Here is a 13,903-nt window from a genome sequence, read left to right on the forward strand (position 1 = left end):
TGCCAACTAGTACAACCACTTTGGAAATCTATCTGGCCTTATCTCAGAAAACTGGTAGTGAACCTTTTAACCTGACTACAGAGAACCAAACTCTGATCCTCTGCAAAAAGCAGCAAGTGCTCTTAACTGCTGAGCCATCTCTCCAGCCTCTCAAGCTAAATTAATTTCAACATTTTTTATGAATTATAAAAACTTCTATTCCTTTAACTATCAATTCCATATATTAAAATAACTTGAATGCACGACTGTAAAATTAAAAGCACATTCCACAAGAGTTTTAGGTAATTACAATGTGTCTGTGAGTGAGTGAGTGAGTGAGTGTGTCTGTGTGTGTGTGTCTGTGTGTGTGTGTCTCTGTGTGTGTGTGTGTGTGTGTGTGTGTGTGTGTGTGTGTGTGTGTAAACAATTTTTAATATTTAATAGCATCTTCTGTGACCAGGATGGAAAAGAAATAAAATCAAACAGGAGGTGACATAATTATATTTTAGTGAGGTTATAGCCCAGTTCAATATTCTCCAAAACATGTACATTTAAGTTGAGAATGAAAGACTGAAAGAATGACAAGAGGGATATGAATAGTCCCAAATGCTCGTCTTGTACAACACTGCACTCTTACAAATTAAAGCCAGCAGGCAGAGGAAAAAGAACCACTCCTTTGTATTTTATCTTCCTTCCATGTGTAAATTCTGTAAGCAGCTTTCTGGTTTATGTTCTCTTTACTACATTTTCTTCCAGAGAAACCTTTGTCACTATACTAATTATGATAACTAACATGGAAAACATAGAAATTGAGAAAACAACTGTTTGCTGAGATAGGGATAAATCAGAAAGTACTGCATGAATGTGTGAAATAACAACAACAACCACAATAATAATAATAATAATAATAATAATAATAATAATAATAATAATAATAATAAAAAAATTCAATAGTAACAACTTCAATTTTATATTGATAAGATCCAAAGAAGTATGTTAGAAATCATTTGTCCCTGATTTAATTCCAAAGCTGCTTACTTTCTCTGTCCTCTTTGTCTTCGTGGAGCCAAGTTCTGCATCTTCTCACAGGTCCCACTGCTGTTGTCATCCATGTCTGTGTTAGACGGTTGATCTTTCCAAGGTAAGATAAGTCCAGGTGTTACTCTGAATTGTTTCAAGTCTCCTTGTCCTAAGGAACTTTTCTCCCCACAATAACAAAAAGCGCAGAGCTGTTCACTGGTAAAAATGAAGTGAGGAAGACAGTGAAAAGGAAAAGTAGCTTTATTTTCCAGAATCTACAGTGATTATACCATGAGAAATAAGTAACATTTATATATTTACAATTCTACTTTTCTATAGCATAACTTATGTCTGGATTTGTTCTTTGCTCACATGGAGATATGTATAACGTGTATGCAGGCTTGCACTGATGTCAAAAAAGGGCACTGACTGTCCTGGAGCTGGAGTTACAGGCAACAATAAACTACCCAACAGTGGTACTAGGAAGTGAACTGAGGCCCTCTGGAGGAGCAGCAAGGGATCTCACCACTAACCACCCGTCTAGCCATTTTGAGGTGGCCTGCTTTATTTATTTACTTGTAATTGTGGTACTGAGGATAAAATAGAGAGCTTTACATACATAATATACAAGTGTTCTAGCGGGTCTAGGTATGGAGTCAGCTGTGTGAACAGTAGCATGAGTAGGCCACAGGACAAGCTATTGTACTTTGCTTTCTGCCTTCTTTGAGATAGGGTCTCTGGCATTTATCCTAATGTGTAAACTAGGTTAGGTGTCAGCCAGCTTCCAGAGACACTCCTGTCTCCAGCTCCCAGCCCCCATGACAGCACTGAGATTACAGAAGGGTGTGCTACAAACACCCAATTATGTCAGTTCTAGTGATCCAAGTACTTTATTCACTCAGCCCCACCAAGACAAACCTAAGTATTAAGTTAAAGAATGCATCTCACAGAACAAACAAAAACCTGCCAGGTGTGGTAGCACACACCTTCCACACCTTTAATCCCAGCACTCTGGAGGCAGAGGCAGGCAGATCTCTATGAGTTTGAGGCCAGCCTAGTCTACAAAGTGAGTCCACAACAACCAGGTCTACAAAAGAAACGCTGTTTTGAAAAAAAGCCAAAACAAACCAACAACAATAAAAACAAACAAACAGACAAACTAAGTATTAAATCTGAAAGCTATTACCAAGAAGAGACTTGATACCCTATGAGCATATACAGGAGGAGGATGTCCCCTCAACCACAGTCATGGGGGAGGGAAATAAGGGGGAAATGGGAGGGAGGGAGGAATAGGGGGATACAAGCGATGGGATAACAATTGAGATGTAAGATGAATAAATTAAAAAATATATTAAAAAATAAATTTAAATTTTTTTAAATCTGACAGCCATATACTTGGGCATCCTTTATGCATTCTATATGTACCACATAGTATGTATGAAGAAAAATAAAGTTTTAGTCAAATTTTGAGTTGTTAATGGATAGGGGGACTTAGGAGACCAGCTGAAAGAAAATAAAGACCTTAAGACTGTGAGGCTGGTCTCTATGAGGGTGTTAAAACAGACACGTGGCATTATCCAAAGTCTATCTCATCAAGAGTGAGCCATAATGTGAACTAACAGCTTCAGTTTAAAAGAAACATAAAAATGTTGATATATTAACTACAATGAAGATAACACACTACTGTACAATAATAAACTACTGTGGACAAACAAGAATGTACAAATAGGAATTTTCTGCAGTATCTGTTCAAATCTTCAGTAAAAGCACTATTTTGAAAGTAAAATCCATTAAATTTAAAAAGAAACTATTATACTTAATAAGAGACCTTCTCTGATAAATATGCATGTATGGATAGATGCAAGAAATCTCTCTCTCTCTCTCTCTCTCTCTCTCTCTCTCTCTCTCTCTCTCTCTCTCTCTCTCTCTCTCTCTCACACACACACACACACACACACACACTCTCTCTATGGTGCGTAATGGAGAGGGTCTCGCTGTGTAGTATGGAGCCATGGCTGGCCTGAACTCAGTATGCATATTCTGCCTCCTGGTTCTAAGATTAAAGGTGTGTTCACCATGTTTTGCCACACATGTACTTGTTTTGTTTTTCAAGACAGGGTTTCTTGGTGTAACCTTGGCTGTCCTGGCCTCATTTTGTAGACCAGGCTGGCCTCAAATTCAGAGATTGCCTGCCTCTGCCTCCCTGAGTGCTGGGATTAAAGAAGTGTGCCACCACATCCGGCTCACACATGTATTTTCTAATAAAGAAAAAAACTATTCAGGAAAAAGACTAAAATATTAGGCAGCAAAAACTAATGTATTATGGGCTGGAGAGATAGCTCAGAGGGTAAAAGCACTGATTGTTCTTCCTGAGGTCCTGAGTTCAATTCCGAGCAACCACCTGGTGGCTCACAGCCATCTATAGTGAGATCTGGTGCCCTCTTCTGGCATGCAGGCACACATGCAAATAGAATACTGTATAAGTAATAAATTCAAATCACTAAAAAAAAAAAAAAAAAACTCATGTATTATAAATGATCAGAATTATACAGATAGTAATCCTTTAGTCAAAATGCAAAATGATAATAAAACTTTTTAAATATGAAGCTAAAATTCTAATCAAAAAAGCAGTTATACACTAACATAAATTAAAAGTTTATATGTTGATAATTTCTGCAAAAGAGGTACCCTGAATTTAAATGAGGACACATTAAAAGAAAAAAGACACTGGGTGTGGTAGCACACACCTGTAATCCTAGCACTCTGGGAGGCAGAGGCAGGTGTATCTTCAAGGCCAGCCTGGCCTACAAAGTACGTCCAGGACAGCCAAGGCTACACAGAGAAACCCTGTCTCAAAAAACTGGAAGAGGAGGAGGAGGAGAAAGAGGAGGAGAAGGAAGAGGAAGAAGAGGAGGAAGGAGAGGAAGAAAAGGAGGGGGAGGAAGAGGAGGAGAAGAGGAAAAATAGAAGGAACAGGAGGAGGAAGGAGAGGGGAAGGGGGGAAGAGGAGGAGAAGGAAAAGGAGGAAAAATAAGAAATATTTATATTTGCTAATGACAAAACCTAATGTCTGTATTTAAAAATCTAAAAGCTGCACCCAAAACACTGTTAGAACTGAATAATATTGTCAAGTTACAGGACACAAAATCAAAAAATAAAAAACAGTACTATTTCTGTATGCTAATAATAAGCTACTTGAAAAATCAGAAAATAGCCAGGCAGTGGTGGCGCATGCCTTTAATCCCAGCACTTGGGAGGCAGAGGTAGGCGGGTTGATGTGAGTTCGAGGCCGGCCTAGTCTACAAAGTTAATCCAGGACAGCAAAGGCTACACAGAGAAACCCTGTCTCGAAAAACCCAAGAAAGAAAGAAAGAAAGAAAGAAAGAAAGAAAGAAAGAAAGAAAGAAAGAAAGAAAGATCAGAAAATAACCTCACTTGCAACAGCCAATAAATAAATAATTTTATGTAACTTAAAGCACGTAACTGAAGATTTATATACTTGGACCCACAAATACACAAGAAAAAAATCTTAACCATAAAAACAAATTTAAAAAGCAAATACAGCCCACATGCCTGTGATGCTAGCACTCAGAAAGCTGAAACTGGAGGATTAAGTTCCACGCTGGCATGGGCTACACACTGAGAGCCTGAAGCAAGATGGCACAGGAAGGGAGAGGAGAATGAAGCTAAAGACACGGTGTCTGCTAATGTCAAAGCACAACATGAAGTGATCATAAAGCTACGTATCGCCAGTGGAACAAGAAAGGAATCTGAACCAACACAGAAAGGAGTCTGTTTGCCACAAATGGCAAGAGTACACAATGAAGAAATAGGGTGTTTTCATTGGTTAGTGTTAGGAAAACTGGAGAGCCATATGCAGAGAAATAAATCCCCTGTCTCATACCACATGCAAAATTCAATTAAATTAAATACATCATTATGAGATCTGAAATTTGTAAAACATCCTACTCTTCCCCCCCCCCACCCAAGACAGAGTTTCTATGTCTAGCCCTGGCTGTCCTGGAACTCACCCTCAAACTCAGATTTCCCTGCCCCTGCCTCCCAAGAGCATGTGCCACCAAAGCCTCGCAATGTTCTACTCTTTTATTCAGAAAATATTTAAACCTCTCAAAATAATGGGGAAAAGTGAAGTAAAACCTGTATAATTCACCTAGATTCACATCTGGAGTTAAAAATATTCCAAATTACTACAATAATCAGTTGTGCTAATCAACAAAACTGTGTTAGGGGAGAAAACAAAAACAAAACCCACTTTTATCATTATATTATTTATTTATTTTGTGTGTGCAAGCACGTGTACACATATCACAGTCAGAAGACACTGTACTGAAGTCAGCTCTTTCCTTCTGACCATGTGGATCCTGAGGATAAAACTCAGGTCATCAAGCTTAGTGGCAAGTGCCTTAATCTTCTGAGCCATCTCACCAGTCCCATTTCTTTTAATTTGTTGTCACAATGTTATTTACTTAGTTACTGTGGATGGAGAGAGGTCCTTTCTTAAAGAATAAAGAGAGGGTAAGATTACAAGTGTGTAGGGGCTAGAGTGATGGCTCAGTGGTTAAGAACACTGACTGCTCTTCCAGAGAACTAGGGTTCAAATCCTAGCAAACAGTCGCTCGCAACTGTAACTCCAAGATCATGCAGACAAAACACCAGTGCACATAAAATAAAACTGAAAAAAATTACAAGTATATTAATGTATACATATCAGAAATTCCTTTTTTCAGGTTCTTAGCAACTTTTTAAGATGTGTTTAAGTGTTTTACCTACATGTTACGTATGTATCACATGAGTATCTGGGTATCCAGAGGTTAAATCCCCTGGCACTAGAGTCACAGTTTAAGTTATCATGTTGGTGCTAGGCACCAAACCTGGTTCCTCTGAAAGAACTGTTTCTCGGCTCCCCCAAAACTTAATTCTTAGGCTGGGTGCTCGTAGCTCTTTATTCAGCCAGGGATAACTTACGGCTAATGTCAGTATAGTAGAACACCATCCAAATACACTCCCTGCTCCCCAGTCACCAAAGTCCACAGCATACCCAGCTTCTATGCCAACTACATATGGGTACTAACACAATGCAATCCCATCCAGATCCTCAGCCCTGCCTCCCTGTACTTTCTCTACAGTCAACTCATTGCCCTTCCCCTGTCAATCTTCTCTGGTCCAGCTGTCTTCATTGTCTGACCTGATTTTGGCCTCTACACCAACAGAGACCAGGGAGTTTGCAGATTCCTCAGACACAGACCGCTGAAGACTTGAGACTGGCTGTTTGCTGCTATCCACTTCTGCTTCAGCATCCTCTTCCACAGACTGTTCTTTGATTTCTGCTTCATAGTAAACAAGAGGATATAGAGTCATTTTGTGTTCAATAACTGAAGAATTTATCTACAATGAACATATATATAGTATACATATGGTAATGGAAAAGTAAAACAAATGACAACACTTCACAAATAGGGAACTCGTGTCAGCTTGCTACTGCAAGGCAATCATCAGAATTACATATGCCATGGCTCACTGTGCTTTGAGACCAAAGTACAGTTGATCCAGAGAAGTTTCACACAAGAAATAACTGCTTGGAATCTTAGTTTCAGGATTGTAAAAGCTGATCCATAAAGTAAATGTATTTCAATGAGGTTCCTTTTTTAAATGTCTTCCTGTTGTATACGTTGAGACTATTAATTTGATACAAATCATCATGCATCCTAGTCACTTGCCATTCTAGAAGCTCCTTGATTCTGCTGACTTTTAAAATCCTCCTCAGGACTTAAACTGAAGAAACTTGATATATACGTTTTAGGAAGTATTACTGTGAGACTTTTATCTTACTTTGTAAATGTATATGGATGTTTTGCCTGCATGTATGTATGTGTACCACATGCATGCAGTAACCCTGGAGGCCAGAAGGAGGTGCTGGATCCCCTGGACTGCAGACTTCTGGGTGCTGGGAGCTGAACCCAGGCTCTCTGCAAGAGTAACAAGTGTTCTTAACCACTGAGCCATCTCTCCAGCCCCTGTGAGGCGTTTAAAACATCTCTAGCCCAACATCACTCTCCTCGTTAAACAAAAAATATCTATTGTCTTTCATACTGCATCAGCAGAAAAGAGACACTCCTCCTCTACCAATGCCTGACACAACTCTACACTCTTAGACAACTCCTTGTTTTCTAATTTGAAAATTACTTAGAACTTTCTACACAGTCCCCAAACGAACAAAGAATCCCATTAGCTATGTCTCAAGTACCAATTTTGATCACCCGGTGGCTATTTAAATATTATATAAAGGGTATTTCTCTTTTTATTTATCTGTCAAGCTATGCCTCACCATATGCTTCTGGAAGGAAGGAAGGAAGGAAGGAAGGAAGGAAGGAAGGAAGGAAGGAAGGAGGGAGGGAGGGAGGGAGGGAGGGAGGGAGGGAGGGAGGGAGGAAAGGAATCCATGAATGAATAACATAACAATCTACTGTCTCTTTGGTTGATTTCTTTTGACTCCCAAATGTAAGTACAGCCCTCTAGCTGAAGAACTTAATTACTACCCAGGTTTCAGCACTCTCCTCTGGGCTTAATAACCTTTACGCCTACATATATACAGCACTAGCTCCTCACCAATATCCCAGACCATACTTTACAACACACTAGACACAGCTGTCATAACACCTTGAAAGAAATCTCACTTGAAACTTCAAGTCTCACCTCTCACGCCAATACTTCAATTTTATTTCCCTGTTTTTGAGAATCACCTAAAGTCAACAAAAGTTTTAGGAAAGTATTTGGGAGACAAAATTAACTCTGAAAACTTTCAGTTATAAAAAGTAATAATAATTATAAGTTATATTAAATAAAATTAGTGACATAAAGCAACAACTGACGGCTTGGATTTTCGTAGTTAAAACAGCACTGTACCAAGTCAGGAGTGATGGCACACAGCTTTAATCTCAGCAATTGGGAGGCAAAGGCAGGCAGATCTGTGAATTCAAGGGCATCCTGGTCTACAAAGATCCAGGACAGCCAGGGCTACAAAGGGAAATCCCATCTTGAGGTGGGGGGCAGTAAGGAACACTGACATTTTAATAATGGAAATAGAAAAATATTGGCCATTGTTTGTGAGACTTATCAATTAAGATATCCTAATTACCCTACAGACAATTTTCATATAGAATACTTAACATCAAATCAATAAAGTTTATATTTATATCAAATATAAAGACTAAAAATACAATGATTATCATGAAATTATAAATGGCTACATGATTAATGAATATGACTAGATGTATACATCACAAATGAGAGAAAACACATTCGCCCGCAAATAAGTATGTAGAGCCAAAGAATGTAAAGAGCTTGGAGATATACAAGATAGAGCACAAACCCCTATCCAAACAAAAACTACCAATGTGCCTGTCCTTCAAGATTTAAGTGGGTTTATAACTCCACTAACCAGAGGCCATATACACAGTTAAGCAGAGCAGCTGCTTAGCAAGTCACAAGACAGGAAGCAACTGTGCCATTTCTTCACCGCATAAAACAAAGGATTTGCACTTGCTAAAATAATGTTTCTCTTTCCAAAGCAAACCTAACAGCTAACCCAAGCCACAAAGCTGCTGATAAGACCAATGCTCCAAGAGAGAGCAAAGAATGAGGATGGATGAAGTCAAGGTTCATAAGCAACCACACAGACAGCAATGCAATCTCATCAGACACAGCCTTCCATGGGCAAAATACTACATGAGGGTCAGGTGAGACATCTTGGTGGGTAAAAGCCTTGATATGCAAGTCTGATAACCTGAGTTCAATCCCAGAACCCATATAAAGATGAAGAGAGAAAACAGACTTCACAAAGTTATGCTCTGGTCTCTCTACAGGAGACTACTGTGGCACTGGGGAGGAAGAGTGGGAGGAAAAGGAGGGGGAGAAAAGGACGGAGGATCAGTTTTTCTATACTATATGCGAGAAATTTACTTTTATATAACCAACTGCTATACATTTTCTAGCACAAGTTCAATTCACATTCAAGTTACCACAGACATTACTATCAGGAATAGGGAACTAGCATAACAAAAAAAAATTTTTTTTTTTAAATTTAAGTGGCTTGTTTATCAGGTGATGAGACACTAATGGTGGGATTTTAAAATGAAAGTAGAGGATCCTTTTATGCTGTTATCACTCTCTGATGTGCCAGGAATCTGAAGAAGCGACTTAGAAAGCAAACAGTAACCACAAAGCCTACCACTTTAGGGAGATCCCTAGAAGTCAGAAGTTACTTCTGTTGCCCTGCTCTCTTCCGTTTCCCCAAGCAGAGAAAGGAATCCCATTCTGTTAGCAACTTCACCTGTTCTTTTATATGCAAAGTAGTAGACAAGGACATCTATAAAAAGGCTTTATGGAAGCACTTAATTTCTACTCAGTGGGCCATCAAAAACCTGTAGGGTGTATTTACTGTACTATTGTTCATAGTAAGAGATAAGAAGCAAGAGGTAAGGCTGAGAGAAGTGTACACACAAAAGAGACCAGGGTGGCTTCGAACTCACAAGGCTCCACGTGCTTCTGACTCCCTGAGTGCTGGGATTACAAGCATGTGCCACCATGGCGCCAGCACCGGGCTTTCAGGATCAGATCTAATCAACAATGACAGCAGTAACAGGGCTAGCTCTGCATGTTCTCTTTCTCAGTCCAGTGGCTCTATCCAGCATCCTAATGTGGACTTGCTTAAAAATAAATAAAAATAAATAAATAAATAAAAATTTAAAAACCTTAAGGACTGCTAAAAGCAGGTGCTTTTATTTCTGGTCTAGATCTGTCTGGTTTGACTTTTCATTCTTAATCAGTAATATTGTAAATGCTTCCTAGAAGCAAAAGTTCCAACCACAAAATATTAGGAACCGGTAAATTTACTAATCTATCTTACATTCTTCATATGGTAAAGTAAGTTAGAGCTTAGTGTCTATCCCACTTAAGGCAGAAAATTATACCCTCTATGACCCTCCCTCTTTTCCTAGTCCTACTCTTCAAAACTTGTCAGAGTTTGGCAGTAAACAGTGAATTGCTGTATTGCTGTAGCTGGGGTGACATCAACTAAAGATCCAACCTGTGATCTCATGCAGCGCACATCTGGATGAGTGACTGTAACACCCAGTGATAACTGATGAGATACTGCAGCCAGCATTTGGTTATCTATAGAATATGCAAAAAATGTATGCTTAAACATCAGCTGCTGTGGTTCATAAAGAACCAATAAAATAGTACAAGCTCACGTAACAGGCCACTTTTCGCTTTTCCTAGGGTTTTACTTGTTCAGTTACATGCAACCCAGTTTGTAGAAGACAGAACTAACAATTTTCATATCTAAAACTGAGGTAAGAGAGCAAGGAAGATGGCTCAGTCAGTAAAGTCCTGCTATGGAAAAATTAACACTTGAAGTCAGATCTCCAGAATCCACATAAAAAGCTAAATGTCTTTAAGGCCATCATGTGGGAAGCAGAAATAGGTGGATCCCTGGAGCTCATAGTGAACTGGTGATCCCCTGACCCAAACTGACCCTGCCTCAAAAAGCAATGTGTGGGGTGTCAGGCATAGTGACGCACTGTCTTTAAGCCAGTGTGGTCTACATGGTGAGATCCAGGACAGCCAGGGCTACACAGTGAAAGCAAGTAAACACACCAAGGTAGGGATCAATAGTAAAACACTGGACATCAACCTCCTATGTATACCATAACCTCCAATGGGCAGCTGTTGCCTATGGATACAATCACTCCTACAACTGTTAGTTTTAATAATCAATTTGACACAACTTATAATCATCTGGAACCAGTCTTGATGAGGACTTGTCTAGATCAGGGTGCCTGTGGAAATGCATATGGGGGTTGCCATAATTGGTAACTGGCACAGGATTGTGGTGTTGTCTATTGCAGGTAGTAACACTGCCTTGAGAGAAGAAAAATAGCTGAGGGTGGCAGGAAAATGCCTGTACGATGGCCCAGCGGTCCAGAGTGCTTATTGCACCAACACATGGCAACTCACTACCACCTGCAACTCCACTGCAGGGATTCAACTCCCTCTTCTGACTTCTGTGAGCACCAGGCAAATATATGGTACACAGACTTACATGCATCCATACACATAAAAAATAAATAAGTAAGTGGATCTTTAAATAAGTAACCACATCATTAAGACAAATATTTGTCTAAAAGAAGAGGAAAGGTGAAAGCAAACAATCAAAGTTATATTCTCTCTTTGTTCTTGGCTTTGAATATGAGGTGACCAGCTGCTTCAATTCTAGCTTTGACTATTCTGAAACAAAAGACAGTAACTTGGAATTATAAGTCAAATAAGTCCTCTTCTTCCCTAAGCTGTTCTTTATCAGGGTGTTTTATCACAGCCACAGAAATGAAACTGGATGCCGCCCAACTTTAAACCTAAATAAACACAGTCAGTTCCACTTGGTGACAAAAAGGTGGAAAGAAGAAAATAAAGGAGCAGCAAGTTAACCACCAAGTGGTTAAATCTCTAGCCACTAGGGGGCACATGTGCCATGTGGCTAGACTACGGAAGAACCTAATCCCCAGTAAGGAAGCTCCTAAAAGGCACTTAACTATCTGCCCTTGATGAAATATTGCTGCTTATATGACCTGCATTTTGGAGGAGACACAGAAAAATTAGATCTGACCTAAAACTTCATGTAATTATAAATCACTTCAATCCTTTAATGTAATGCCTCCACACCTGTACTTAACCCTCAACAGTTTTAAGACAAGAGAAAGTTTAAATCAACAGGGCTGGAAATTTAATCATCCACAATAAATAGACATCTTTAACTCAGACAATATGACCATTCGAACTTACTGAACTTTGGTTTGTTCCCAAAATTAAATAGACAAGCCTTCAGATAAAAAATATAATGCATGAAACCAACTGTTAGGCATAAGGTTATTGAGTATGTGTATCTAATTGTTATTCTGGCTATACACATGCATACACTATCCTCCTGCTTACCTCACCCACAGGTTATACTCAGGGTTCATATAGAAAAAACACATTTATTGGCTCCTGTGTTTCTGCTAAGGATTTAATCTTTCGTTTCTCTAGACCAAGTATTTTTAACAAAATTCTGGGCAACTATTATAATACAGTGTACTGTATTCAAACAGAGTTAACAACAACAAAATAGAATCAGGATACTTAGTTTTCATAGATCTCTCTCAAAAATAAAAATGGTGCCAGGAACAGGAACTGACATGACATAACAAAGTGTGCACATTTGAACTGGGAATGTAGCTTGGTTAATACAGTATCTGCCTAGCACACACAGAAAGCCTGGCAGCATCCTACACCAGCCATGCCTATAGTCCCAGCACTTGGGAAGGAGAATGAGTTTGAGCCTAACCTGAACTACATAAAGCCCTGTCTTTAAAAAGAGAAAAAGAGGAAGGGACACAGATTAAAAGTATGTCAGGTGACTTACAACCACCTATTACTGCAAATCTGGAGGATCCAATGCCTCTGACATCTGTGGGCAAATGCGTTAATGTCCACATAGATGACACAAAAACATATAATTAAAAATAAAATCAACATAATGGGTAACAGTGGCACATGCCATTAATCTTAGGACTCTGGAGGCAAAGGCAGATGGAGCTACATAGTGAGTTTCAGGACAGCCAACACTACATAAGCACACCCTGTCTGTAATAATAATAATTTAGTAGTAGTGGTAGCAGCAGCAGCGTGCTCACGGTATAATGAGGTTAAAGGAAGAAGTACTTAGTATAGTTAATAACATTAGAAGCCCAGCTAAAGCTGTAAGGATAACAAAAAATTCACTAGCAGTTCTCTGAGGTTTTCTTTCCCCCTTTTTAAAAAAGAACAGTATCTAACATAGAATACTTATTTTAAAAATAAGGACCAAATGCTCAGTCAGCAATGTGATCATGTCAGCATGAGTTCAGATTCCTAGTAGGCACAGAAAAGGCCAGGTGCAGCAGCACACAGTCTGCACACACAGATCTGGGAGAGAAGTTTTAAGTGGATCCCCAGAAATACTAACCAGTCAAGTCAACACTGCCAACTGATTGCTTTCACCTTCACTGAAATTTTAATTAATTTTTAAAGGAATTCTTTAAAAAGTAAGGTGTAGACCAAGTGGAGAGGCCGCTTGGTGCTGCCCTTCAATCTCCACACTCATGCTTGCGTGTGTACCCCCTTATAAATACAGGCCCCCCTGTATACAGATAAAAGAACCAAGTCTCAAAGTAGAGCTTCAAAGCCTGGGCTTGTTGTAAGCTTTTTCACTGTAGGCCCTCTCAAACTTAACACATAAATATTGTTAACAAGATTACTGGTATATCTTACTGTGGTGTTTTTTTTGTAACTACAAACACTAAAATAAAAACTGAAAATATAGTTTTACTCTCATCCTTTAGGTGCTATGAAGTAAGACTGAGTAGAGAAAACATCTGTGTTAAAGGAAATGAGACACTTTCACTTCAACCAATTACAAAAGCATTTCCTTAAAAAGCTAAAGAAAACTCTTGAGCCAGTTGCGGTGGCACATATCTTAAACTCAGGAGGTTGGGGCCAGCTTGGGTTATATATCAAATCTGGGCTTTCTTGGGTTAAATAGTGAAAGCTGAATAAACTCTACAAATGCGTTCAACAAACTCACACAAATTAGAGCATCAGAGGTCCTAGATTCTGAATGGAATAAGAACAAATCTTTATTTTAATTACCCCCAAAAGTTAAAATTTAAAAATTATCAAGAATATGAGCTGGTAGAAATAAAATTAGAAATCGAGACTACATCTGTTGCTGTCTAACCTACAGTACCTACAGTACTACAGTAAAATGTTCTTAGAAAAAACACTCATAAAGTTGGGTCTACATAAAGAA

At 39.0% G+C, this 13,903-nt stretch overlaps 1 protein-coding gene and 1 long non-coding RNA gene across 12 annotated transcripts in view; both read right to left on the bottom strand.

Moving 5' to 3' along the window:
* Positions 1 to 13,903, bottom strand: part of KMT2C (lysine methyltransferase 2C) — a 216,604-nt gene that overhangs the window by 134,367 nt on the left and 68,334 nt on the right. For 9 of the 11 annotated variants that reach the window (XM_084787762.1, XM_084787759.1, XM_084787761.1 and 6 more), the window contains 2 exons: positions 6,206 to 6,347; positions 1,018 to 1,215 (listed from right to left, as the gene is read on the bottom strand). In XM_084787762.1, coding sequence (XP_084643888.1) covers positions 1,018 to 1,215; positions 6,206 to 6,347 — 340 coding nt within the window. The remainder of the gene's footprint in view (positions 1 to 1,017; positions 1,216 to 6,205; positions 6,348 to 13,903) is intronic. The other 2 variants (XM_084787767.1, XM_084787765.1) reach the window with 1 other exon arrangement.
* LOC311600743 lies at positions 2,554 to 6,199 on the bottom strand. Its single transcript, XR_014780347.1, has 2 exons — positions 3,846 to 6,199; positions 2,554 to 3,132 (listed from the first exon to the last, which is right to left on the bottom strand). It is a non-coding gene; the product is annotated as an uncharacterized lncRNA (long non-coding RNA).

This window comes from Acomys minous (assembly GCF_964271855.1).
Source record: "Acomys minous genome assembly, chromosome: 6".
NCBI classification, from domain to species: domain Eukaryota; kingdom Metazoa; phylum Chordata; class Mammalia; order Rodentia; family Muridae; genus Acomys; species Acomys minous.